The sequence below is a fragment of the Eutrigla gurnardus genome, assembly GCF_963514095.1.
Source record: "Eutrigla gurnardus genome assembly, chromosome: 1".
In the NCBI taxonomy this organism is placed as follows: domain Eukaryota; kingdom Metazoa; phylum Chordata; class Actinopteri; order Perciformes; family Triglidae; genus Eutrigla; species Eutrigla gurnardus.
In genome coordinates, this window is record NC_139915.1 from 4197364 (window position 1) to 4223632 (window position 26269).

At 42.1% G+C, this 26269-nt stretch overlaps 1 protein-coding gene across 5 annotated transcripts in view; it reads right to left on the bottom strand.

The window, feature by feature from the left end:
• Positions 1–2871: 2871 nt before the first annotated feature.
• phkb (phosphorylase kinase, beta) overlaps positions 2872–26269 on the bottom strand; it is an 88524-nt gene continuing 65126 nt past the window's right edge. For 3 of the 5 annotated variants that reach the window (XM_084039247.1, XM_084039244.1, XM_084039246.1), the window contains 15 exons: positions 19039–19122; positions 18173–18277; positions 17242–17324; positions 16463–16553; positions 14321–14379; positions 13900–14062; positions 13156–13237; positions 12932–12989; positions 10429–10519; positions 8514–8719; positions 7734–7868; positions 7323–7452; positions 5576–5683; positions 5114–5254; positions 2872–4814 (listed from right to left, as the gene is read on the bottom strand). In XM_084039247.1, the coding sequence (XP_083895373.1) occupies positions 4677–4814; positions 5114–5254; positions 5576–5683; positions 7323–7452; positions 7734–7868; positions 8514–8719; positions 10429–10519; positions 12932–12989; positions 13156–13237; positions 13900–14062; positions 14321–14379; positions 16463–16553; positions 17242–17324; positions 18173–18277; positions 19039–19122 (1674 nt within the window). In that variant the 3' untranslated portion in view covers positions 2872–4676. Of the gene's footprint in view, positions 4815–5113; positions 5255–5575; positions 5684–7322; positions 7453–7733; positions 7869–8513; positions 8720–10428; positions 10520–12607; positions 12699–12931; positions 12990–13155; positions 13238–13899; positions 14063–14320; positions 14380–16462; positions 16554–17241; positions 17325–18172; positions 18278–19038; positions 19123–26269 lie in introns of all 5 variants that reach the window. The other 2 variants (XM_084039248.1, XM_084039245.1) reach the window with 1 other exon arrangement.

Consider the following 26269-nt stretch of genomic DNA (forward strand, 5'->3'; position numbering starts at 1 on the left):
GAATAAGTCATATTATAGTTTGTTGTAAATAGTCTAATAGTATTAATAATAGTATTGTTGAAGAGGAAAAGACGATTATTTTTTTCATGAAGATCCTATACTCTAATTTCAAAGCAGACCATTTTTTAGACAAACTTAAATGTTTTTTACCTACTTTTTCTGACAAACTATGACTTTAAAATTACTTTTTACATTTAATTAACAACCAATATTATTACTTTTTTCTATAAATTCTATAGTAATGTATTATAGTAGCATCCTAATGACTCTTTTATAACTTTTTTCAAATATCTCTAAAAAATTTTTTTAACCTTCTATACCATAATCTTTTTTTCAATAAACTAAACTATGACTTTAATGGCTTTTTTGACAGACTATACAATGATAATCATATAAGGCATCGCCTCCGTGATGCCATGAATGTTTAGACCATATTTAATGGATTGAGTCTCCCTCTTTGTTCTACAAAATAAAGTACTGTTATCGTCTCGTGTTGTACATAAGTTGAGCCATGATTAGAGAGGGAGAGAGAGAGAATATGGCCTAGTCAAGGTCGGTGTTGTGTATATGTATGTGCCTGGTCCTGCTGCCATCTCTTATATGAGATATTGATGGATGCGTGTCACCTTGCCTCTCTTGATGACTGATGCTGAGTTATGGGGCCACAGCCGAACCAGTATGTCATAACACATCACACTGCTTCAGAGAACCACAATGCACTGCGGTCCTGCTGCCCTTCAGACAACAATCGCCTACTTAATTGCACTCAATGTCATGTCTTTGTCTGCAGTGGTAACTTTGCTTCTGCATTTGGCAGAGCTTATCGCCTGCAACAAGACTAAAGACGCCAACATGCTTCGATATATATATATTCGGATTGGCACTCAATCCAATAGTGAGTTTGCTTTCACAGAAATGTCAACGTCATGATGGATCCCAGAAGAAACGTCGGGATCATAAAATGATTAAAGATTCATTCTTCTAGAAGCCAGGAGGTTCTGTAGAGAAACATGATGGTCACCCAGCCAACAAATGTCAGTCTTGAACTTCAACATTGCCATAGAACCATGGGATTTGTCAGAAACACCACCCACCTATGACTGATGATCGGCTGTATAATTCCCCAGTGGTTACCCTCAATGCATTCATTCATTCATTAATATGGTGTTTTAGCAGGAGGTGTGATACATATGTGATATATTTTCCACAGTCTTGGAATAAACATTGTTAGGCCTGCCTGTCCCTCCATGTTAATCTCCATTCAGCCCAACAGCAGGGCCTCCTGCCAGCACCCGACAAGACAAAAGCACGCTGACCTCTCACCCCGTGTGCACTTTGGTCAGAGAATAAGTGAAACCTGACCTGTTTTCTGAGTTGAATTCATCATCAATCATCCATAAGGTGCAGCACAGGGAGAATGCATTATGTCTTTGAGGATTCATTCATTGATCAGAATGCATTTCTGTACAGCAGCAGTCACATAGTTATCCATTTGGGGATGTAATGTATAAAACAATATACTGCATAATTCATGTTCTGGTTTAACACACCAGATCACGTGAGATCACATCATTTAACGCTCCATTCCCTATCTTCCATTTTACTGTTTGCTCTGATTTCTTTTCTAAGAATAAATACTAAACCTCTCTTATTGACCTCTGCTGCACCCTAGTGGACAAATGGGGCATATACTCCTAATGCACAGGAAACAGCAGAACTGTGCTACACCAAGGACCGTATCAGGAGACCTCTCAGTGCTTTTTGCTTATAAGATTATTATTTTGCTTATAGAATATATAATTATAGATTGTGTATATTTTAAAAATAAATCTTCAAAATCAAAGCAGCAGAGGCTGAAATATGTTGACTTTCTGTACCTACGATGGGTCAAGCTGCAAAAACACTGGATTCTACACAGTTTCAATTTAATACTGATGCCTCGTTATGACCCATCAGAAGGAATATTGTCTTATTTTATTATTTACAGTTATTCTTAATGGCTGTCGAAGGGTCAGAAATCAGACAAAACCATTCACAGCTCACCAGATACTCCTTCAGTGTGGCCTCCACCACGGACAGACACAGATCTGGCTTCGCCGCCCCCGTCAACCTGTAGTTAGAGCTCTGTGGCAGGTGAACAGCTGCGGCCCCTCCTCCTCCACCCAGCCTCACTGCTTGGACGATCGCCTCAGCGAGCCAACATCGATACCATGATGCTGGAGGGCCCAGGCCGTATCGATGGGCCCACCGGAGAGAAAGGAAGTACAGGAGAACCAGAACCAGGGCTGCGTGGGTCAGACTGTCAGACCCTGCTAATGAGAGGCTTTCTAAAAGGAATCTGGTGCTCAGAAACCAAAAACAGCACCATATTTAAGTTCCTTATAGTAGCTTTAATGTCATAAACTAACTTATTTTGGATACTTCTCACTGAAAGAGAGTATTTAACACGACAGGCACGATCTGTTCTCACCAGCATGTACGTTGGATTGGATATATTCAGTGTGAGTTGGAGCTCATTCGTCTTCTGCCCTGGCTGTCGCCCACCTCTCCACCTCTCTCTGCCACTCAGTTAGCCAGTGTTGCAGACAGCACACGCGGCCTCAGTGGTGAGATGCAGATTGATAAGGGGGGTTCGGGCGGCATAAGTGGGTGTAACTGGTAGGATCCGATTGGATGCCAAACACTCAGGGCTGTGACAGTCACGCTCCATTTCTGCTGCAGTTTAAACCAAGGAAGAAGTGAGTTTTCCTTCATGTAAAGCAATTAAATGTCATATTCACACTGTAGAATAAAAGGGGAGGTTTTACAGAGGCAGCTGCATAATGAAAACACACTTTTTATATACTCGCATGTACAGTTTATAAAAGAGGGAAATATCAATAGTTTCCAGGATCATTTTATTCTTTGAAACTACAGTATTGCATTAAAAATCTGACAATGGTAAACAACACACACACTCACACAGTGACAAGGTTGGGCGGATTCATCACAGTGATGATATTCAGAGCGGCACGCTTTAAAATAAGTCTTTTAGAATTTCTACCTAAGGATGACAGCAGTCTGCACTGTTGCCCACATTGAACACAACAGCCTTTTCTAAAGGGTCCTCAGTCCCAGGACTACAGATGAGCAGTAGTCATTGTCATGCAGAGCCCTACTGTGCAAAACGGGCCTCTCAGAAACTCTATTTTCCAGCTTGTAACATTCAGAGAAATCGTCATGATGATTATGGCAAACAGCACCTATTGTCATGCGGCAGACTGAGCATGCACAGAGGTAAGAGGCTCCAGCGTTTCACTAAGAGAAACTCAACCTAGTACAACAAACACCAAACAAATTCAGCTGGATATACTGTCTAATGCAGCATAAAATCTAAATATCCCTCCCTATATCCCTATTATTCTCAAAACTTCTAAAACCTCCCAAACCTTCCAAAGACCCACGTACAGCTTAGATGATGATAACCATATAAAGATTCATAAATTTGTATTGATGGATCTTGTAAGAAATAATGGCAGATTAACCCACTTTTCTATTCGACATATCTATATATGTGATGCATATGTGATGCATTTAAAGGCCCCCGGGAGACAAATGGATCAATTTAAGGTACATTGCTGCTGATATACAACTTGACCTTGTACTGATTAATTGCTATGTAACAGCTTATAGGTTATTGCTGGTGAGGTGCAACTTATATCTGAGTTCATAGTTGCATTATTTTTGTTACACAAAAGCCAATAAAAATACATTTAAATTTGATTTTTAAGCAAAAAAAAAAAAAAGAAGAAGAAGAAATTGTTCGTAATTTTCCAAAAAGTGCTGGTTCATTTCATTACAGGGAAATTTAGACGAGAAGGTTGATACCAATCATGTCTGTATGCTACAGGCATACTAGCTAGCTTAGCTTAGCTTAGCATGCCTTTGGACATTCATTTGCAGCTTTCATGCTAAGCTAAGATATTTCCTTCAACCTGTTTATACTTTGATGGTACGAGAAAAACCTTTATTATTGGAGAAAGGGCAAGATAACAGGTGGCTTGGTGACTTTTTGACATAATTGGCCATCTATGGTAATTAATATCACTATTATAAGCTTAATTTCAATACCCAACAGAGCTAGGAGTCTGAACTCTTGCAACAAAAGGATGTAAAGGTTAAGAAGGTACTAGTGAGCACGCCTGGTGGATGTTTAGTACATTAAGCCTTAGTGCAAAGTGCAGACGTGCTGATTTACGGCATCCAGGTAAAGGATACCCAAACAGCTAGCCAGTTACGGTATGTAGCAACTCTTGCTAGTTATGTGACAATTGACATGACTAGTAGCCACCAATGGTAGGCTAATAAATAACTAGGCTAATAAATACTGAACAAAAACGTGTAGAGATAAAACAAACAAGATATTGCGAGTATTTCCCCAATAACTTACATTTTTGTTTTTGTATTAAACAGGTGGATGTATAACAATCGAGGCTAATTGAGGCTTATATTACTGTTGAGGCTAAAGTTCAGAAAAAATGGAGCTTGTAGGAGCGGGCGGAGTCCTGCCGAAGGGAGGATTGGAGAATTTAGAGGTTATCCTCTGAATACAAGTGATGGATACTCAGTAGCTGTTGCTGGACCGTTTTCTGACTACACAGCAGCATGCTGGGCTTAGGGGTCACAGCGTTGTAAATCTAGCTAACAGAGCACGGGTCGTCCTTGCAGGCCTTGAAATCCCCTTGCAGCAACAGGATCATAACAGCCTTGGTCAGGTAGCTGGAGGTGCCTCTCTTTCCCACCGGTGGTGTGTTGTAGAACGCCTCCATGCCATCCTGGCGGTGGATGAAAAGGCTCGTCAAGTAATTTCAGAAATGACATGCTATGACTTTAAAAAGAAAAATGTAATAACAAATTGGATAATATCAGCTAGTGTTTCTATTTGGCTTTTGAACAGCATTCAATTAACCTAGCGCTTTAGTTTAATTATCAGTGTAACAGAAGGGTGATGAGATATTTTCCAGTCTGACACTCAGGTCACATTCAAATGGGAGAATGTGAAATTATCAGTCACTAGGCTGTGACTGATAGTGGCTGTGACTGATCAGTCACAGCCTAGAGGGAAGCACTCCACCTGTTTCTCTTTGCCTTCGATGCGGCCGCAATCCCTCTGGAAATCGCTAAAGGCTTCCTTCACCAGACCGTCCAAATCCACCTTGTCGCTGAACTCCAGCTCCGGGTTTCTCTCGAGCACGATGGACACCACCATCAGCAACTACACCGTGGACAAACGACAGGGGTGTCACAAACTAAGAACAGAGTATTTCCTCTTTTTTTAAAGGCCTAAACCGCACTTTATCCTAACCACGAAGACATTTCAAATCAATCTTAAACAATTGTTAGGAGTGGAGATGTTTAATATCCTCACTGCTTGATTGTGGACAAGCTGTGGTGCTTCAACTGAGATATGTCATTGATGCCAGATTAAAGTGGGCAAAGTCACCGACATGTTGAGAACAAATCCATACACGTCTAATTTGATTTGAGTAAGCTACGACGCTGTTCCATCCGTGCATTTCGGTGGTGTTGGTGTTACCTCTACTATGATCTGTCTGTACTCAGGCAGGACGATGTTCTTCAGGGTGTCCTCCACCAGCAGGGAGAAGTTCATCTCATACATGGTCATGTCGGACAGCGTCGGTTGCTGCAGAGAGATGAAGAATGTGAGTGTCAGCTGCTGGATACTGTAAATCATGTGTGTTTGCCAGCAGTATAACATTATCACAGGGTTGTTAGAAGTATCCTTTTTAATTATTTTGTCCTGATTAAAGTGTGACATCGAAACATCTGCCTCCATCATGGTGAGCACAAAAGAAGGGTTGTAGGATCTTCCTCCTCGTGGGAACTACAAACCTGTGTATCTCCAGTAGGTGTTAAAAAAGTTAAGGAAGTAATGAGTTTTTCTAAATCAATATATATTGTAGTGTGAACAGGATTTTGGGGGGAATTCCTGGAGTGGATGTTCTAGATAAAAAAGAAACTTGGTTTCCAGAACAAGGATTAAGGAAAAAAAGAGAAAGTGAACAACAGAGACAAACACTCTGGGAGGGAGGGAGATAACACTGCTCACCTCCAGGTATAAGTCCAAAGCAACATCAACAGTGTTTGTGTCATTAATCTCTTCCCAGAAGGGGAGACAAAAGTCCTGCACTCCAGCTTTATCATCTATGTTTCAGTGTATCAGACTTGCATTCTTTCTACTGGCCATCAGGGGGCGACTCCTGTGGTTCCAAAAACAAGTTTGATTGCATGAAAGTGACCCGACTTCTCACTTGATTTATTATGTCAGTAAACATTGTAACCATGAGTTTATGTTCTCGTCAGTAATCGCTAGTTTCAAGTCTTTTTAAATACAAAAATGTATGATTAAGATTTTCATTTAGTTCGATATGCTTTAGGGTGCGACTACTTTGTGATTGACAGGTAATTACCACGGCGATACCTGTCATGAAGTGTGTTTTTACTTCATGAAGGTTCATTGTCACCTTTTTGGTTGGGTAAAAAGTTCAATATTCAGTATTTGATTGTACTTACGTTACAGCCAGAATGCCAAACCTTTGTTTTTTTTTAAGGTAAATCACACTGATTCCACCTTAAGTTAACCTAGAAACAGGAGTAGCAAAGACAAGCCAGCCAATGAAAACGTTTTGACTGGTCACAGTAGGAAACGCTCAGGTGTTGAGTGGGATTTCTAAGTGATGGAGTGATTTTGACACAACGTCCCAGTAAACCATGACAGTGTGACAGGCAGCCGACGAGAACAACAAGGGGACCCTGAAACTGAAGCAGCTAATTCAGCTATCATTCATCTTTTTATTAACAACTGTGACATCTCAATGTCTTCACCACACCACTAATGACATCATTGACTGCTGGGTAATCAAATAATAATTACTAGGATAATGAAAAGTGATTAATCAATTAACCACGGTGCCGGAAGTTGTCAATTACACACGCGGACTAAATTAAATAACAAAGAAATACATTTTCATGTTCATGGAGAAACACATGAAATTGATGAGGTATTTTTTCACTGTCTAAATCAATTAACATTCATCAGCACAGGTTCCATTCTGCAATTATAGCCAGGAGCAACCAATATATGTGAGCAACACTCTTTAAAAGACAGCAAAACATAGAGATTTGTGTCTGTAAGGCATGTTAAAGAATAGAAACACACAGGTTTCTATTAGCTGTAGCTGTTTGTACAAAAATACACATTTGCCCTTTGACCCAGCATTGGTCACAGTGTTTACTGCAGCAGTGTCAGGGGAGGCCGGTACCTGCGGGAGGTGAGTCCCAGCCACCATAAAACCGTTGGGGGTCCTCTCCAGGATCTGCCACACACGATCATAAAAGCCCAGAGGGGTCCTGTTCAGAGAGCCATCAATCTGACGCCTGTTCAGCCAAGACCTGGGGCCAAAACAAGAGTCAAACTGTTATCTGAGTTTTAGAGACTGGGGAAATATAATGAAAACCGTTGTTCTTGAGGAAAACGTCTGCGTGTTTTAGATTAGATGAGATGAGATAAAAATGTAGTATTATCATGGGGAAATTGGGTTTCCTCAGCAGACGATAAGATATGGATGTAGGCAAGAGAGAAGATGAAATATTTAAATCTTAAAAGAACGATACAAAATGCAACAGGACAACACTGCTCCTTCAAAGGCGGATGTGGGAGTAGAAAGTAGTACCTGTTGGTGTGTTGTGGCTGCAGGACGTCCAGGAGGAGCTGCTTGATGTCGCTGGGGGAGATCTGGTAGATGTCCTGGGGCGGCATGTCTCCCGCCCTGATCTTCAGCTCATGTTTCATGGCCTGGACAATCCATCTGGAAACCCAAAATATGGACACGCACATTTGAAATCCTTCATTTTAGCTTGGGACAGTAATTGTGAATTGCACTCCGGTGCAAATTTGCCCAAAGATTTCTAAGTTTTTGTACATTTTGGGAGAGATGAATCGTGCGCACAAGAACAAGGAAGAATGTGTCACGGGGAGATCTGAAAGGAAATCTATGAAAAACATAAAACACCGGACACTAGCATCATTCCATGCCTCCACAAAATGTGTCCAGAAAGGTACGACACATTCCACCCACTTTATCAAGAATATAAAGAAAACACATTTTTGGGTTAGGGTTAGAAAACTCACATTTGTCAATAAATGTAATAACGTTTTTTTATAACCCAAAATAACCCATCAAATACAAGTCTGATGGAACAGGATGTTTTTCCTACACTGATTTTGGATTTTGACAGAGATGTCAGGAGTAAAAACTAAAAACTCAGGAGATTTGATCCATTTAAGTACAAAAAACTTCCAAGACAACTGCAGTTTGGTTCCTTTGGAGCAAATAAATACACTAAAAAATAACAAAATACCTGTGCTTGTATGGACGCATATATTTGCGGTCTTTCTAGGTTTCGGAAACTAGGGAAGGAGAATTACAGCACCATTTCCACCATTTTCCTACCCGATTCTGATCTTGAGCATGCCGCTGAACAACTCCGGGTTGTTGGAGATAATCCATCCGATGTGAATGACCAGCTCCTGCTGAAGCACGGCCTCCCGTTCCCCGCCTTGCGGGGAGCACTTGCTGTAGATGATGCCCTGGATCACCCCTGGCGACAGCGGGTTGGAGATCACCTCCTCCTCTTGGCCGAAGAGGCCGAGGGTCACCTGGCATTCAGAGGCAGCAACGCCCACACACAGGGAAAAGAGCACACATCGAAACCACAGACGGTTAGAAAGTTCTCCGTAAAGCAGAGGAATTGCTTTGTGTCATATGTAAAGTTCTGAGTCTGCGTGCCAGATGCACATAATGCGTTGAATCGACATGTGCACACGGTACTTCCTCCAAGTAGTTCAATCACTCTGAGATTGGCTTCCTCTCCCAGAGTCGCATGAAAGCGAGCAAGAAAATTACAAATCTCACGATTACTCTTTTGTGTCTTTTGAAAGCCATCTCATGAAAAGTACACCTCACCAATCTTCCTGATAGTAAGGCACACTTTTGCCCTCGCCTTCAGCTGATGAATCCCAGCACTTTGAAGACGTGTCATTCATCTTCACATCTAAACTGATTCTGACCGAGAAAAGAAGAGCCTGGAGCTGGAAATCCAGTCTGGAAATGACCAAGGGAGACGCATTGTTGAATTTGACTCGTGATGAGAAATATAAAGAGTGTCAGATTTGACCTAAATGGGGTGGTGACTCTTATTTCTTCCAACTGAGCTGTTATTGTAAGCAGAGGAACACAGCCGTCTTAAATCTCGAATAAGCTTTTCCAATCATGTTGAAAGGAGCGATCCCCCCGGTAAGCAATCTATATGCAGATTCACACCTTGAGCTACTTCAGCATAATGAAATTCCTAAAACTGTTCAGTAGGGTAAAAAACGAGGCGAGATAACTGACACTCTCAAGAGGAGGCTAATCTCTGAGCAACACTTGACAGGAAATGATGCACCGAACCTCAACCGCCGCGGAGGAGAGGCATCAGACAAATTCCTGGGTCACAGCAATCGGCACATGGAGTGCGTCTAGACTTACGTGCACGGTGCATATTAGGATTCAACGCCGGACAACAAGGCTTGCTGCGACTGCAGCTTCCATGCACACACAAAGGAGGCGAGCTGGGACGAGCATGCAGCTGGCAATTCATTCCCATAGGATGACGGCATGAGAAGCTTATGATCATCTATCACTAATTTCATTTCTTTGCATCAGTGAACATTAAAATCATGCCGTTTTCCCAACATAACCCCAAATCATTTGTACAAAAGGGGTAGTTACGGTAAATAGAGCCCGAGCGATATATCGGCCGATATTAGGCATTTTCCAAACTATCGGTATCGGCATTTATAATGGCTGATAAATGAATATTTTAAAAATAAAATAAAAACGGATGAAACACCCTCATAGAACTTGACAGAATTTGTCTCCAGTCTTGTTTGAAGTTATATTTATGAAGCTTACCAAGTCTTTTAATACTGGTAACTTTGTGTTTGGTTGCTGTTGTTATTGTGTTCGTGTTCAAAGGACTTTAAGTTTTATATCTTAAGTTTGTATTTTTATACATTTTATTTATCAGAACTTTAATATATTTTGATGTTCCTCTGTTCTGTTGTGACGATAAAATAAACAAGTTTCTTTTTAAACTGCATTATCATATTATTTTAGTGAAGACTCATTAATAACTACAAATAACTAATGTTAAGGAAATTTGTTAATGTTTTGTTACGCGTTTCTGAAAAAAAAAATATCGGCCGATATATCGGAATATCGGATTTTTAAATCGACAAACATTTGTATCGGTATCGGCCTTCAAAATCCTCTATCGGTCGGGCTCTAACGGTAAACTAGTCAGGCGTTCTGTGTGTCCACTTACCTGCTTGCCATGCACTAAAACACTAGTAATACTGGGGGCAAGGCTGTCCACTAGCTTAGTTAAGAGACTGGCAGCAAGCCGGACAACAGACCTAGTGGGCGAAAAGACACAAGCATATTCTTGGCATCACGACAGACTAACAGCTTAAGCTTTAGCAACCTACATTGTTTTTTTTTTATTTTTACGAAAAGGCTCCAATTGCTCATCTTCAGTTCAGACCATATTAAACAATGTATGGGACTTTCAGCTTGTAATCAAGTGATAATAAAATGTGGAATATGTGGAGCATTTGAGTGCATTACAGCCAAACTAGGTATATAATCAAACATTTAATCAGGCATTATTAGAAAATCTACTGAAACTTTATCCCAGACTCTAGCAGTTCAATGTTCCCAACCTTAAATCCAAACCAATTATTATCCAAATATCTGAATTAAATTGAAAATCATTTCATTTTAGAATCAAAGGCACCAGCCAGTGGAGATTTATTTCTACCATGTAAATAATAATAATACGTGTGTTTTGTCCCAGTGCTAATTTGATTTAGTCAATGGATGCCCAAATGAAAAGTTGGCTTCCCGTAAAAATATTTTAATGTTCACTAATTTCTCAGTTGATTAAGCATACACACTACAGCCTCCAAACAGGAATCCTATGAGGAAAAAGCAGCACACATATACACTATAATCTTCACATGGGAGCCCACAGCCAGCGTTGCTATAGACACACACAGAGAGTTGAAGCCAACTTGACAGAAGCAGTGGATTAATTAAATCATTTCATTAATGAGGACAAGAATAAAATCAGCATAACCTCTTATTCTATTATTAAATACGATCTTGTTTAGGGTTTGTGCGAGGAGCGATTCAGTGGTTAAACCATGTGGAGGCACATCTTCAGCAGGAAGAATAAAGTCATAATAAAATAAAAAACGCAACAAAGCCTTAATGTTTTGAAGGCTCGATGTGGTGTCAATCCACTGATGCTTTGTCGGGGAACCTATTTCAAGCTTCACTTCCTGGCCCATGTTAGGTAAATGAGAAAGTAAATTAAACGGAGTATTGATGGCATTTCCCAGCAAGTCGGAAACCAGCCCTCGGGCGTTTCTTTTTAATTCCACAGCATCAAATTTGTCAACGCTAAAGTCCTATTCATTAATAAGGATACTAAACATTTGTCACGTCAGTCCAGATAAATGCACTTATTGTACGTCGCTTTGAATAAAAGTGTCGGCTCAATAAATGTGATGTGATGTTACGTAACCGAGCGCAAATTCAAATCAAACCACAGACACGGAAATCTTAGTTGCTTTGTGATCAAAGATGAAAAAGGGGAAGATATTTAGTCTCTCAAAGGTTTGATTCAACATTGTCTGCTACTAAATTATTAACTATTTTTTATGACTTTGAATCATGATTTCTCACATATCCTGGCTATTTTTTGAGGAACTTCAATATTCAAACTGGAGTAATAATAATAAAAACATTTAAAAAAACGTACGTAATCTAGGCCAGAAAAACAAAAGATATCACGATAATGAAACGAATTCTGATCAACACATGAGTAGAGCTGACAATGCGATGGTTACATTAACCTCCACAGTGACAGAGCAGTGGGTGATGCTGCAGAAACAAGGGTCCAGCCTCTGTGATGGTTAATGGAGAGAAAGCAAACGCTAACAACAAGCTCCTGAACACACCTGAGGCTCATGACTGTGTGAATGTTAGCCGCCTTATTATGCTCAATTAGCAAGATGCTAAGATACTAGCCTGCTACTGCATTACACCACCAGTTACCATGGTGACTACAGGTCAATTGAATATCACTGAGATTTTTTTTTCAAAATAGTTAGTTAACACAAAAATGCCAGATTTTTTTTAAATATATTTGACTGAAAACTTATTTTTATTACTTTATTTCTCCCTTCCAGTTTGTGTCTATTTACTTAAAGTAATATAAGAGTAGAAATTAAAGTCTTTTTGAAATATTTCAGTCAAAAATCCAAATCCTGAATACAGGAAATTCTTCTTTCCGTCGTTTTAAAACGCCCTGATGGTCGGTTGGTTACGATGAATCTCAAATTAAGATTGGCTGACCGTCACACAGTTAGACAACGAGGTAGCCGGCTAACCGGGGCGGAACATGCAGCGGATTCAGTCGATCTCTGCCTGAACATTACCTGTTTCCCATTCACCAGTATTGTGGTGATGTGAGGCGCTATAGAGCTGGCGACCTTCTTGATAATGGAAGCAGCGTGGCGCACTGCCAGCCTACAGTTCGGCCAGATCAAAGTGTCAACGTGAGACAGGATGGTCACCATCTAACAACCTAGAGGGCATCAGTGTCCCTGAATGCATCGTTAGAGTTTGTGTTTTTTTGATCTGGACATAGTAACCCTCTTTATATTTGAACAACGTAAGCTCAACAGATTAAATACGAGGCTGGAAAGGTCGCAAACAGTGTTTGCACTGTAAATATTTGTGTGTGTGTGAGAATATCAGACCAAAGCTTTCTGCTGCCAGCACTCCTGTAGATTCTCTCAAGTTCATCCATCAGGTTCTCTGGAATCACAAAAATGTTGTGTTCAGACATTAAAAATATCATATATCTCCAAATGTATCCTCCATCCTCTACAAATGAGATCAGCCGTTACTACACATTCAAATGCATCCTTTAGTCTGTACTTACTCACAGTGTGTGTGTGTGTGTGTGTGTTTGTGTACGTACCATCTTTGGCAAGGAAGTCTGGTCCTTCCCTCCTAAGGAGAATGCCTGCAAGCTGAGCCTGACTGGCCAAGCAGTTGCATTCCTGAGCAATATCACACACACACACACACACACACACACACACACACACACACACACACACACACACACACACACACACACACACACACACACACACACACACACACACACACACAGTGGGCAGATGAGTTGTGCATATAAACACAAAACTTAAACAAGCACAAATATCTTTATTGCACGCAGCTGCAATATTATCTGCTCACAGTAAGCACTAACAAGCTGTATTGATTTTTTTATTGTCAGACAATAGTTGCCAACTTATTTTCTGCAATCTTGCAAATGTGTAATGGGTAAAGCATTGCCTCATTTCCATTTGATAGCGGCGTCAGTGTGCCTAAAATATGTAAAAGAAAGCATCTCTCAGCGTGTCTGGGCATGATTGGGGTACATTATTTATCATTTGCTTGAAATACTTAATGGTTATTATGTTTGGTATTTTCAGCATGACCAGCGCGCTGAAAGAAATTAAAAACAGAAATAAATAACACGAGACTGAAGAGGCTGTACATGCTGAGTAGATGTTATTCATGAGCAAAGAAAATCCATCTACAATTGCGGAAGGCTGAGGATAAGATTTGTCAAACATGGATGAGAACTTTTCTTAATTCAGACCTCCTGTTTACACTTAACTAGCCCTTTCCCCCCTGAAGCTGATCAACTCACGTGGAACTTCTGGATGATCACAGGCGTGGGCTTCTGCAGCCACTCCTCCACGCTGATCTCCGGCTGCTGCTCCAGGTCTGAGGCGTTGGGCGTGCTCGTCTGTCTCTTCACCTTGGAGTGTTTCGGCAGCTCCAGCTCCTCAAAGCTCTTAAACTGCGGGATCCTATGCACACACACACACATTAGTTATATCCACACGCAGTTGTTGCATTGCTTTTATCGGATTCCACAAATTGAAGCGACAGACAAAACACCGCCGGCGTCATTCCTGTGACATTTTGTCATTTTACACTAAAGTGATTTCTTGATCGTGGAAAATCAAGTCTTTATGTCTCAGTGTCAAATCTGGAAACACAAATGAGTTGTTCTATCTGTCAAATCCTTTATGAAATCAAGCGTAAAGACTAGAGGATGCTTTTACTCTGCCTCGTTGACACGCAGGAAATCCAACTGCTCCACCACTGCTCCAGATATCAGGGTCTGAAAAGTTAAGGAGAAAAAAAAGGACACATTGAATGATTTAAGTGAATATTTAAGAGATTGCACAGCAATATAGGAAGTGATACTCTAAAGGTTCATTCAGGAGCACAAAAATACAAGAGGTGAGAAAGCTGTTTATATCCCTGAGAGGAGGTTTGTCGCGGGAGTCAGGATACAAAACAATTGTTTGAGCGATGCCATTCACAACAAAGAACACATGGAGAATACGGCGTGAACTCTTTCAAATGCACTGGAGCGGTAACAAGTAAAAGTTTGAGCATTTCACCGGCACGCCAATGTGGGAGCAAAGAATGCACTTCAATACGAGCTACTCTTGTGGACTAAATGTGATATTAGCCATTCCAAGTGAAGTCAACTCAAAAAGTAAGAGGCAGAGGAGCGATCCCGCTCCCCATAACAATGACTTGATGAAGAGGAGAAGCGTTTCAAAGCTGTAGGAGTCAGCTGTGAAGTGGAAAACAAATAGGCAAAGGGAAGGAAGAACTTTGGAGCAGAAAATAAAAAGGTCTCTGCTGAACACTACAGACACAGTTGGAGAGAAGTTAGGGTTGAAACTTATATAATTCTAGTTATAGCACCTTATTGTCTATAGTGTTGCAGTTTAAACCAATGCAGTCTTCCATGAAAACTAAGAATTATATACAGTAAACTGTTGGCTAATTCTAAATGTATGAATGTTGCTGTGAACATTCTGGTCTTCAGAAAAGAAAGACAAAATCAAGGAAGTATGAACAATGCCACAATTAATCAAATGGACTATTTTAATATGGTGTATGCTCACTCAATAATACATATAATGTTTGAACCTGCATCTGTGTTGGAACCCATCGACTATCGATAGATCTTTTTGAGCTCACTATAATGCGATATGGTCACATTCCATTGGTTTCTACAATATGAACACCTTTTACTTTACATGTAGTCATGAGATCTATTGTTAATGTAAATATATTGATTCCACTGGATTGGAGAGCGATAGTCCTGATGAAGCAAAATCAAGCTACAATGAAGAAGAACTTAATGGAAAATCTAGCAAAGAAGACACAATATAATGTGAATTTTCTTAAACTTTGGTGTTTTCCTTTCTTTTGCTTTTTGTTGTTGTCTGACCTCTTCTCAGTAATAATGATGAAACAGGTTTCACAGTGAAGCCATCACCCAGCGGTGTAAATGATTTATGTATATTGGCATTGAGTGTCGATTCAGGTTTCTCTACCGGCCAACAGAAACGTCGAGGGTCAACCTCTAATCTATGAATTCACCATTTCATTTGTCCTCTAAAGTCATTCCAATGTTTTCCTTCCAAGCCACAAAAAGGCTTTGCCCAAATAGTTTCCATCTCCTTCTTTAAACCGTCGGCTCAATTCAGTTTCACCTTTCCCCCCCTCCCAAATTGAATCTGACGGACCAAGGTCGAAACACAGATAAACACACGTTCTGCTATTGAAATAAGGAGGAACTTTTGATTAATTGCTGGGAAAAAGTTGTTCTCCAGAAGAAAGAGACGAAGCCCTGCATCTGTAATATAACCCATTTGTTTATTTCTGAGACGGCTGTGATATCTGTTGTAACCACGCCAACAGAAGAGCATGTTTTTTTGATGAAAACTCTTCACAATATTCAACCAGTCAAAAGTGTAACAACAATAATGGCAACACTGATTCAGTAGTCTGATGGCATGGATTGCTTCCCCATGATGTTGAATCTCATGTTATTTATGTCCTTAAAGCATTATTTGCTATTTCTAATATTTATTAATTTGTTGAATAAAGACAAAAGGGGCTTTATTTTTATTATAATATGAATACTGATTATTGTATTGCTCATAAACCTGTATATAATTTGTATTTAATGGCAGTTATGGACCACTCCAGTATTTAAAAAAATGCTGTTATTATGGAAAACTCATACTTCTTGTTGTATAGTTTCAAGATGAACTATTAATTGTTAACGTGTCCAAAACTCCACGAGGAGAGCATTCCTTGAAATTGAAAGTGTGATTAAGGATGACCAAATGTAATCATTAACATCTGAATCATCGAGTCAGTTTCAATCCTCAAACCTGAAGTCTGTCGACATGAACTTTGACCCCTCCGATGTTTCCTTTCTTGAACGAGGCCAGCATGTCCAGGACCGGGTTGAAGCGGCTCCCCCTGGAGAGACAGAGGTTGAAGCACATTGGAGTGAAACTCTTCCATTCTGAGCCAAAACATCTGTATTAACTACTGTTTTCCACACAGAACTCATGTATGAAACATATCATCAGTATGAAAACATCACAGCTGATTTATTTCTCAATAAATCAGCACATTCCACCCAGACCTTCTCCGCTTTATTCAGTCTGCTGCAAGCTTCTATGCCGGTCAATACAAACTAATGACTATTGAGTTGCGTCTTTGAGAACCCACTGACTCGTTCCATAAACTGCAGCGTGGTTGTTTAAGTGCTTGTAGCACATTTAACATATATGGCTTTCTGGATTATGGTCAATACGGCTGTAACCAGCCCACCAGTCAGGCTATAGTGATATAAACGAGGAACATTATCACCCAATCAGCAAGCGAATACAGTTGCACCTCGCTGCTATGAAGATGAATAGTCGTGCACATAGGAGGGAAGAGAGGGAGCGCAGCAGGGAGAGAGAAATGTTGGATTTAAAAAAAAAAAAATTGCATTGTGACTGTCGAGGCTTTTTGTTGCAAACTTGAACAGACAGAAAAATAGAGATAGAGGGTGATGTATGGGCAGATAGGCAGTGGAAGAATGTCATAAGAAAGCTATCAGAGGACAGGAAGACATTAAAAAGAGATAAAAAGAGCTATTATGGAGTGTGTATATTACTTGATGTTATCCTCGCGGATGAGAACCAGGAAGAGTGGACGTCCCTGCATCTTCCAGCACTGTTTGATGAACTGCAAGGCGTTCTGTGGCGCACAAACCACACACACACACACACATACACACACACACACACACACACACACACACACACACACACACACACACACACACACACACACACACACACACACACACACACACACACACACACACACACACACGTCAGACTGGCACATAGGTGCTGGTTCAAAGCTCCCAATGTTTCTGAGAGGAATCAGGTGGTCTAGGACTACATGAAATCAGTATGCAATCAAACCAAAGTAAAATGCACCCTAGGGTAATTTCCACCATGACATCCAGCCAAATACCCCCTCAGAAGCATTTTTAGCAATGGTGAAAAAGTTTCACTGAATTTTTATAAATGCTTGTATTATCAGGTCGACAAGTTTTGACAAGTGTTGACCTGATAATCATTTATAAAAATTCTGTGAAACTTTTTCATACTCAAACAGCTGGGTAAACACGGAAGTAGCGTCTACGCTGCGGTAGCGTTAGCAGCCGAGGATAGAAGCTATCAGGCAAGTGTTCTTTTAAATAAACTCCTGGTGTACTTACAAACTTTCAAATGCCTCGTTTTGTGAGTACAGACCCTATGTGTACTACTGCAGAAGTTTGACAACAGTCCATGCATGATTAGTGGGGTAATTTACGAGATATACACACTGTACTATAGCGCTAGTACTAAGCCATTCGGCTGATAGCCCTATCTTGACCAATGCTGACCATCGCTAAAAATGCTTCTGAGGGGTTTATTTGGCTGGATGTCATGGTGGCATTTTACTCCGAACCATCGCTTTAAGCTCATTGAGCACATGACAAGTGGTGCCGAGTCGTGGCAACGGTAAGCTCCACGAGTGTGACCCCGACTTACCTTAATGTCGTCGATCAGCAGCATCACATCTTGGGACAAGTAGAAGTCACTCAGATCAAACACTATAGGGTAGCACACCACCGTCTTGCCCAGGATGCGATAAATCTGGAGGGAGGCGAACACACACACACACACACACACACACACACACTACAGCATTAGAAGACGGATGGCCCACAAGTAGCCACGTATACATTATTCTGTGCTGGGGATAAAACAAGCTATCAATCCTGAGACAGAGGGGGCACACAGACGCTACACAACCACTCCTGATAACACACACTCGTAGGATACACACACACAACTGGTACAAAGCCCCCTTTTACACATACGGATTGTCACTGGGACACACAGAGAGAGACACACTGATGATGATAACGCCCTCTGGCAGTCTGCCATCTTCCCTATAAATGTTCCATTATAATGCAGTCTTAGCATTGCGTTGGGGGCCATGATTCATTTGTTTGGCGATCCTTTGTTTGAGAAAGCTGCTATGGCTCAACTGATTTGGTGACCTTCATTTGGAAGTAAGTGCAAACACGCACGCACACAAACTGTGCAAACACACACACACAAACACACACACACACACAAACACACACACAAACACACACGCACACACAGAATGCCTGACAGCTTAGCATATTAAAAGAATAAGCAAAATGTATTCAGCATTCGCAGATGCATACTGGGTCTCTGACAGAGAGAACAACTCTTGGAACTTTCTGCTTTCTTTCTCTATGTTCAGTTCGACTCCTCAGTGTTCTGGGAAATGCATGCAGATCAGCATGTGGGTGGTATGATAGTGGTCACCCATGACCTTTTTTTTTGTGCCGGTATACATGTGTGTAGACAAATCCATGTACCTTGCAGGTCCCGATGCAGCCCACTGGCCTCTCCGGACGCCCACTCAACCCCAGCTTCTTATTGACGGCAAGGAAACGGTACGCCTGCAGGAAGACACACACACACACGTAGATTCCTTGTCAGCAAACACAACATTCACATTGCTCGCACTCTCACTGCTAACCTTTACGATATCAGAGAAACGCAAAAATGTTTCCCTGCGAGATTGAAAATATCATATTTGACTAGAAATGTCACGGCTTACAGTGGTAGTCGGTATAACGTTATGAGACGGTGATGAAAGGTCCCTGTGCTGCAATGAGCAGCGTGGATGTGGACCCAAGCACACCCATGGGCGCCGTGGCCCATAACACTGTTGCAAGGGCCCAGACGAACAAGACCTCGCTGAGACCTCATTAGAAGAAATAAACGGTGGCATGCTGCTACTTCCCATGTGAACCACTTAGAATATGCACTGCTGAAACAATGCCACCTCCATCTTAAAAAGGAGCAGCTGGTAATTGACCCCTCGCCAGGCCCCGACCCCCTTAGTTACCGTTACCTGCTTCCCGTTCTGGCACGGCCCGCACGCAGTCGACAGTGATTATGGTGGCAGATTTACCACTCAAATCTTTTTAACATTTTTAAAACAATGGGGCTCCACGTTCACACCGAGGCCTCCAGCTGACTTAAACCCGAGGATTGCAGGATGAACATTGTTAGCTCTGTTATTATACTACAGTATCATAAATATATCATGAAAATGTCGGGCTCCGGGGATGCTTACTGTAGACGTAACACATGTTTGAACAGGCAGAACAGGGGTTTCATTTGTGCTTTATTGTTTGCATTTAAAAAAAATAATATATTTCATTTCTGGGCTGCACGGTGGTGTAGTGGGTAGCACTGTCGCCTCACAGCGAGAGGGTCCTGGGTTCCTTCTGTGTGGAGTTTGCATGTTCTCCCCGTGTAAGCGTGGGTTCTCTCCGGGTTCTCCGGCTTCCTCCCACAGTCCAAAGACATGCAGGATGGGGATAGGTTCATTGATGACTCTAAATTGCCCGTAGGTGTGAATGTGAGTGTGAATGGTTGTTTGTCTCTACATGTCAGCCTTATGATAGACTGGCGTCCTGTCCAGGGTGTACCCTGCCTTCGCCCAATGACAGCTGGGATCGGCTCCAGCCCCCCCGCGACCCTGAATACAGGATAAGCGGTAGACGATGGATGGATATTTAATTTCCACAAGGGGAAAGGCTTTCTGAGGATGAGGACAAACCTGTGAGTTTGGAAAACGCTATCTGAGGCTTCAAATTTGGATGGTGTGTAAACTTTCCAAAACCTCATAAAGAGCAGGATAGAGCTGATATTGTTACTTCAAAATCTTGGGAGTCATCCAACTTTCTCTGGAGTATCCCTACGGTATTTGACCTTGTTACAAGACAAATAAAACTGAATTAAAAACGTGAAAAAATACATGAAAAGATATCAGAAGGTGCTCACACGGCCCACTGGGGCGAGCGTGGTGCAGCATCTGGCTGCAGGAGAGAGAGAGAGGTGTGTGGAGGCGGCTCACAGGAGCAGCGACAGCTGATTGACGCAGCTGCAGGTGATCTGGGTGATGAACGGAGCCGTTATACTGTTTCCACAGTAGGCGGCGAGCAGGGAAGGCGGACCACCCACCGACACTGTGGAAGAGAGACCAAGGAGCTGTGGTGTTGGTCCGTCCACCATAGAAGAAGCACATTGGACCCTGAGAAGTGTTTGCTGCTGTGTGAGCAAAAAATACACTAAAGAGCAATGTATGTCACTGCAATCACTGAGCTGTGAGAACCTTGGTGGCCACATGCTCCGATCCTGCTTTCACCACCAGGATCGCTATAGTTTCGACCTTTATTTTGAGCCTGAGTTACATAAACCTTCCAACTATTCTAATCTCATACCTTCCGGCGCTACAGCAGAAGTAGTGTGTTTTAATCAAGTCAGAAGTCATGTCTCGTGACTCAGCCTGAGTCTTAAGGTGAACACAAGGCGAGTCAGCTCTCGAGTAAGAAAGGAACTTTAAGAGGTGAAAAGTGTTAACATCAGCAGAGGCTAAGAGACAGCTTGATATTAATGCGTAAACTCCAGCAGCGTTTGGACGGCGAGGACGGGCTCGGGAGTAGCTGAGGTCGAGTTTCCTGCTTACTTAATGGACTGAAATTCCGTGTTGTGTGTCAAACTGGAAACGGTTTAATATCCCCCACAGTTTAGATTCATAGTGCTGATTCAGCTCATTCCCTAACACTCTTATCAACAATATTACTGTCATGTCTTTCCCACTAAATGAGGCATCGGTTATACTGGTGGTAGATATTTAGAGCGAGACTCATGAATAGAAATCCTTCACTGTTTTTGCAGTAATTATGCAGTGGTTTCGTCAAAGGGCTTCCCAGTCATGAAAACAAAGCAGAGGAAAAGGCCACGGCCTTTCTCCCTCACTCATCCCTGAAATGCATTTAGAGATGGCAGCAAGGAGAATACAGGAGCATTTCTTTGCTGCTTCAGATAAAAGCTTCTTACCGCTGCGTCGCCTGCTGTCAAAGATGCAAAGAGAAAGAAGATGGACATTGATTTCTCATCTGTGCCTGCGCACCGATCTTGTGTGTGTGTGTGTGTGAATTACATTTCTGACTGAGTGTGGAACTAGAGCACTTCTCTTTGTGACAGCCTATAAATTCTAGATTTAAATAACTCCCAATCTGTGCTATCATGAAACAGCACACAGCATCAGTACACCCACACAGTGCAATGGCACTGCAGGAAATCTGCCCATCAAGCCCTCCATGTCGCATTCCTCCGTCACAGACCGGCTGCAATTACACACGTCAACCAAAAGGTGGTGCTCTGCTACTCCAGTACTCTTTTGAAAGGGCTGAGCTGAACACAACAACCCAAGTGAGGGTTGGGCCAATTAGAAGAAATTACACTAAAAGAGGGAAAAAATAAAAAATAAAAAAGTACAGTCTTTATTTAAAAGAAAGAGAAATGTTAATTGAGGATTAAATGACATTGCAGATCCCTGACAGGCAAAGGGATGAGACGTGGAGCAGAAAAGCCGTGAGGTTGGAGGAACCTCTGCACCCAACACTTCCTGTGTGCAGAATACCAATGAAGAGTGACAACACGCAGGGAGCCTTTCAAAGCGGCCTTTCATTCCCCAACATTTCCACTGACCGCGGCACAAACAGAACGCCTGACAGGTGGGAGAGATAATAAAAGGCTGTATCTAAAAGCCGTATTTCACACTCCCGCAGAGGCCACGATGTGTGAGGATGCCCGACTATTTACTGGCAAACTTTACTTTAAATTCACCACAGGGACCATCCCCATGTGACAGCAGAATAATGTAGATATACTGTAAGTGGAATCTTTACAGCTTGCCACACAACTCAATACAATTCTATATGTTCCTTTTGAATGTGGGACTGTTCTGGTACGCTGGTTTCCTTAACTCATTGGCTCGTGAAATAGCTTGAAAGGACAGATGCATTTTTTATACTGACATCCTCGTAGACATCGACAGTGTTGCTGTAACTGTTCTTTCTGTGAAGCAATCCCTTACTCAACTGACAATGATAAGGAATGGGGGTTCAAATCCCATAATGTAAACTTTAGTCGAGGTTAATGGCTCCTGCAGTCACGATTAGTGAAATCAAAATGGGCGTCCTCCAAAGTTATGATCTTTTTAGCACAAAATTCCCTCGGGTAGCGTTTCATGGCTGAGCTACGGTGGAGATGTCGTAATACAAAGAAGGAATTCTGTACTAAAAAGACTGTAACTGTTGAAAGTTGACCAAAACAAGAGCCCCAATTACAGCAATATATATATCTAAAAGAAATATAGAAACATTGGAAAAAATACCCAAATTTCCCATTAAAATCCTGATCCAGAATGTCTCTTTCATGCCTTATTTGGGTGAATCCAGCTGTTGCTGGTAACGACCACATGTGCGAGAGTCTTCAACAAACAAAATGTCGTCCACAAAGATGTCCACATTGACTATCAGATATGAAACCGGGAGAGAAACAGCTCAAAGGAAGGCTATTTTTGTGCAAAGCAGTGATTTGCAAGGGGATAAGCTTCAGGACGTACTAGTGGGAATAACACATCGCAAAATGTAATTGCCACTTTCCCATCGTGAGGCAGCTGTTGTCAACACAATGAAACGGCTGCGAGGGACGAGGTGAGGTGAGCAAAAGCAGCCCGCAGCACTGGAGACGGGGGGGGGGGGGGGGTGACTCCGAGATAAACAGATTCTTTCGAGGAAGAAACCTCTGTCTGGGCTCGGGATTTAATATTCATCACAGCGCCCGCTCTGACTCAGAACTGCATATCCATCGGAGAGGCTGAGCACCACGGCACAGGAAGAGGCAGAGAGAAGGAAACAGTAGCAGGTATGACAGTTCAAAGGCAGATGATAGACCTGGAGGGGAGAGTTGTTTGGCGTAACGGACATAATGGGGGCGGGACAGGATGTAGGTCCTAGAGGGGAGAACGGGGTTAGAGTAGCGGATGGGACGGAAAGGAACAGGAGAGAAGATTCAGAAAAAGCCCGGAGGAAAGAACAGAGCCCCGAGCGATGACACGATAGGAGGAATTGTTTGTTTATGGAAGGTGGCGAGGAGAATAGACGCTACATAACAGACATGACAGATGAGGGACGGAGGCGAGGCAGGAGACCAGGGTTTGAGTGACGGGTATGACAGAGGAGAGACAGAAGATGGGGAGATACGAGTAGACTTCAAACGACACACATGCAGATGAGAGGCGGTATCCAGAGGAGAGCAGGGGTTGGAGTGACGGATGTGATGGGAGTTGGAGGCGAGGTAGTGGGACGTGACAGTGTGACTGGTGTAATCTGCTGTAGATGAAAGAAGCGGAGTGGACAGGGTGGAAATAGCAGCTAGCGTAGCGCTTGTTACTTAAAATCAAGAACAGGCGTTTGTGGGAATTAACGGTCTTATATCTTTGGACTCACTGGACTGCTGAGAGACGTTGTCATAGACTTTGAAAGTCTAAGTTTGAAGACGCAAACATGGTAGCGGCCTGTCAATCACCACACCCTCACCCATACCCTGCTTTATCGTCTATTCTGACCTCACGTTATGTTTCGTTAATCTATAAAGTGTTGTTGTGTGACTCCTGTTATACGGTGCATTCAGAACGCACCAAGCAGACAGTCTTTATCCACAGATGAAAATAAAGATATCAACCAAAAAAACTAACTTTATAACTCCTTTCAACGTTGACCAAGGCATCGCGGACCTTTTAAAGGATTCAGATTTGATGAGCATATTCACTGGTGGATTCAGATGTTATTATATTCTATTGAATACTGCTGAAATTAAATTTACCTTTTGTTCCATTTCTCATAAACGGAATTAGTCGTAATAATCATTTTTAACCGTTCCGCTCCGTGCCTCTCCAACGTTGCCAGAGTGACACAGTGAGATGCTGAGCAATCAATTTGAACAATCACTGTTTAACTAACTAACTAATCAATTACCTCAACCAATCGGTGGCTTTGCCTTGATTGATGGGACAATCAAGAAGACATTTTTAATTGCAGGGAAGCCAAGTTCTCCTATTGGCAGAAATATAATCTGACTGACTGCACCATTGATTTGTGTAGTAATCTGCTATCGTTCCTCTTGACATTTGATCAGCTTTATTTGAGATCACTTCTGATCTTTGCATCTTATTAATAATAATATGTGATGTAAACCTGCTTAATATGATCGTATTTCTCTTATCCACAACTTACTTACTTAAATAGCCCCTTAATATACTTCATTCTTGAGACCTTAATCAATTTCGACTAATAATGACATCCATCTATCAATCAATCTGCAGCTTTTAGCGACAAGCTAGGTTTTTGTGAAGCATCTAGCCAGCTGCTGTTTACATTCCTCCCGAAGCAAAATTCTAAAAATGCACTGCAGGAACTGTGGTGTTTGTTTTATTATAGCTGGATATTTTAATCAAACAAACCTCTGATCTGTTTTATTTGAATTCCACCAGCATGTCCCTATCACCACCAGAGAAATACAAATACACTGGATCATGTTTCCACAAATATTCGTGGCAGCTGCGACGCTCTCCCCCACCTCAACTTCGGGGGATCGTATCATATTTCCCTGCTACTGCTGCCTACGCCCAACTGAGTAAAGCTACAGCTGCAGTTGATGCTCCAGCTGGCAGGGATGCCGTCACCAAGGCAACGGACATTAATCTTGAGGGACAAACATCCACTTTAACAACATATATCAGCAAATGTGTGGATGATGTGGTGATTACGAAGACAATAAAGCATTCCCCAACAAGAACGTCGGAGAGGTGAAGGCCCTATCCAGAGCCAAACCAGCTGCCTTTTGGTAAAGAGACGAGGAAGCATTCGATACTGTCAGAGCAAGAGAGAAACCTTGAGAGAAAGGCCTCAAGAGAGACTAGCGAGAGACTTCAACACCGACTACACTGCAGATATCATCATCACGTGTGAGACCACGTTACCAGATACGCTGAACACCTTCTGTGCACGATTAGATCTCCTCAACAAAGAGTCCGCTCTCCAGAGGACCGGCCACTGTCAGTATCAACAGCTGATGTGAGAGAAACCCTGAAGGGAGTGAATATGAGTGAAGCTGCCGGGCCTGATAACATCCCTGGTTGCGTGCTATAAGAACATGTGCCAACCAGCTAACTGATGTCATCACTGACATTTTAAACATATCACTCTCACAGAAGGGCGCTCCCACCTGCCTGAAGTCCCTGTACCTAAAAAGTCTGCAGTGTCTAAATGACTGATGATGATAAACTACACCCCAGCACATCAGAAACAACCCCCCAGCCAGCCTGGACCCTCACCGGTTTTGCACACAGAGGACGCCATTCCCACTCAGCCCTCACACATCTTGAAAATAACCGACATCAGGACGTTGTTTCGGCTCAGTAATCAACACTATCTCCCCCCATGGAACTGATTGGTACACTCTGGGCTTGATTACAACACTGCAATTTGTTATTAGACGTCCTCATAAACAGACCAGAGGCAGTCATCATCTCGTCTACTAGCGTTGAGCACCGGAGTCCCGCAGGGCACTACCCGCGGCCTGAGAACTCTGTTGTGAAGTTTACAGATGACACTGCCTTCACCGGCTGGATGAGAATTCATAAAGAGAGGAACGAACACACACACACACACACACACACAC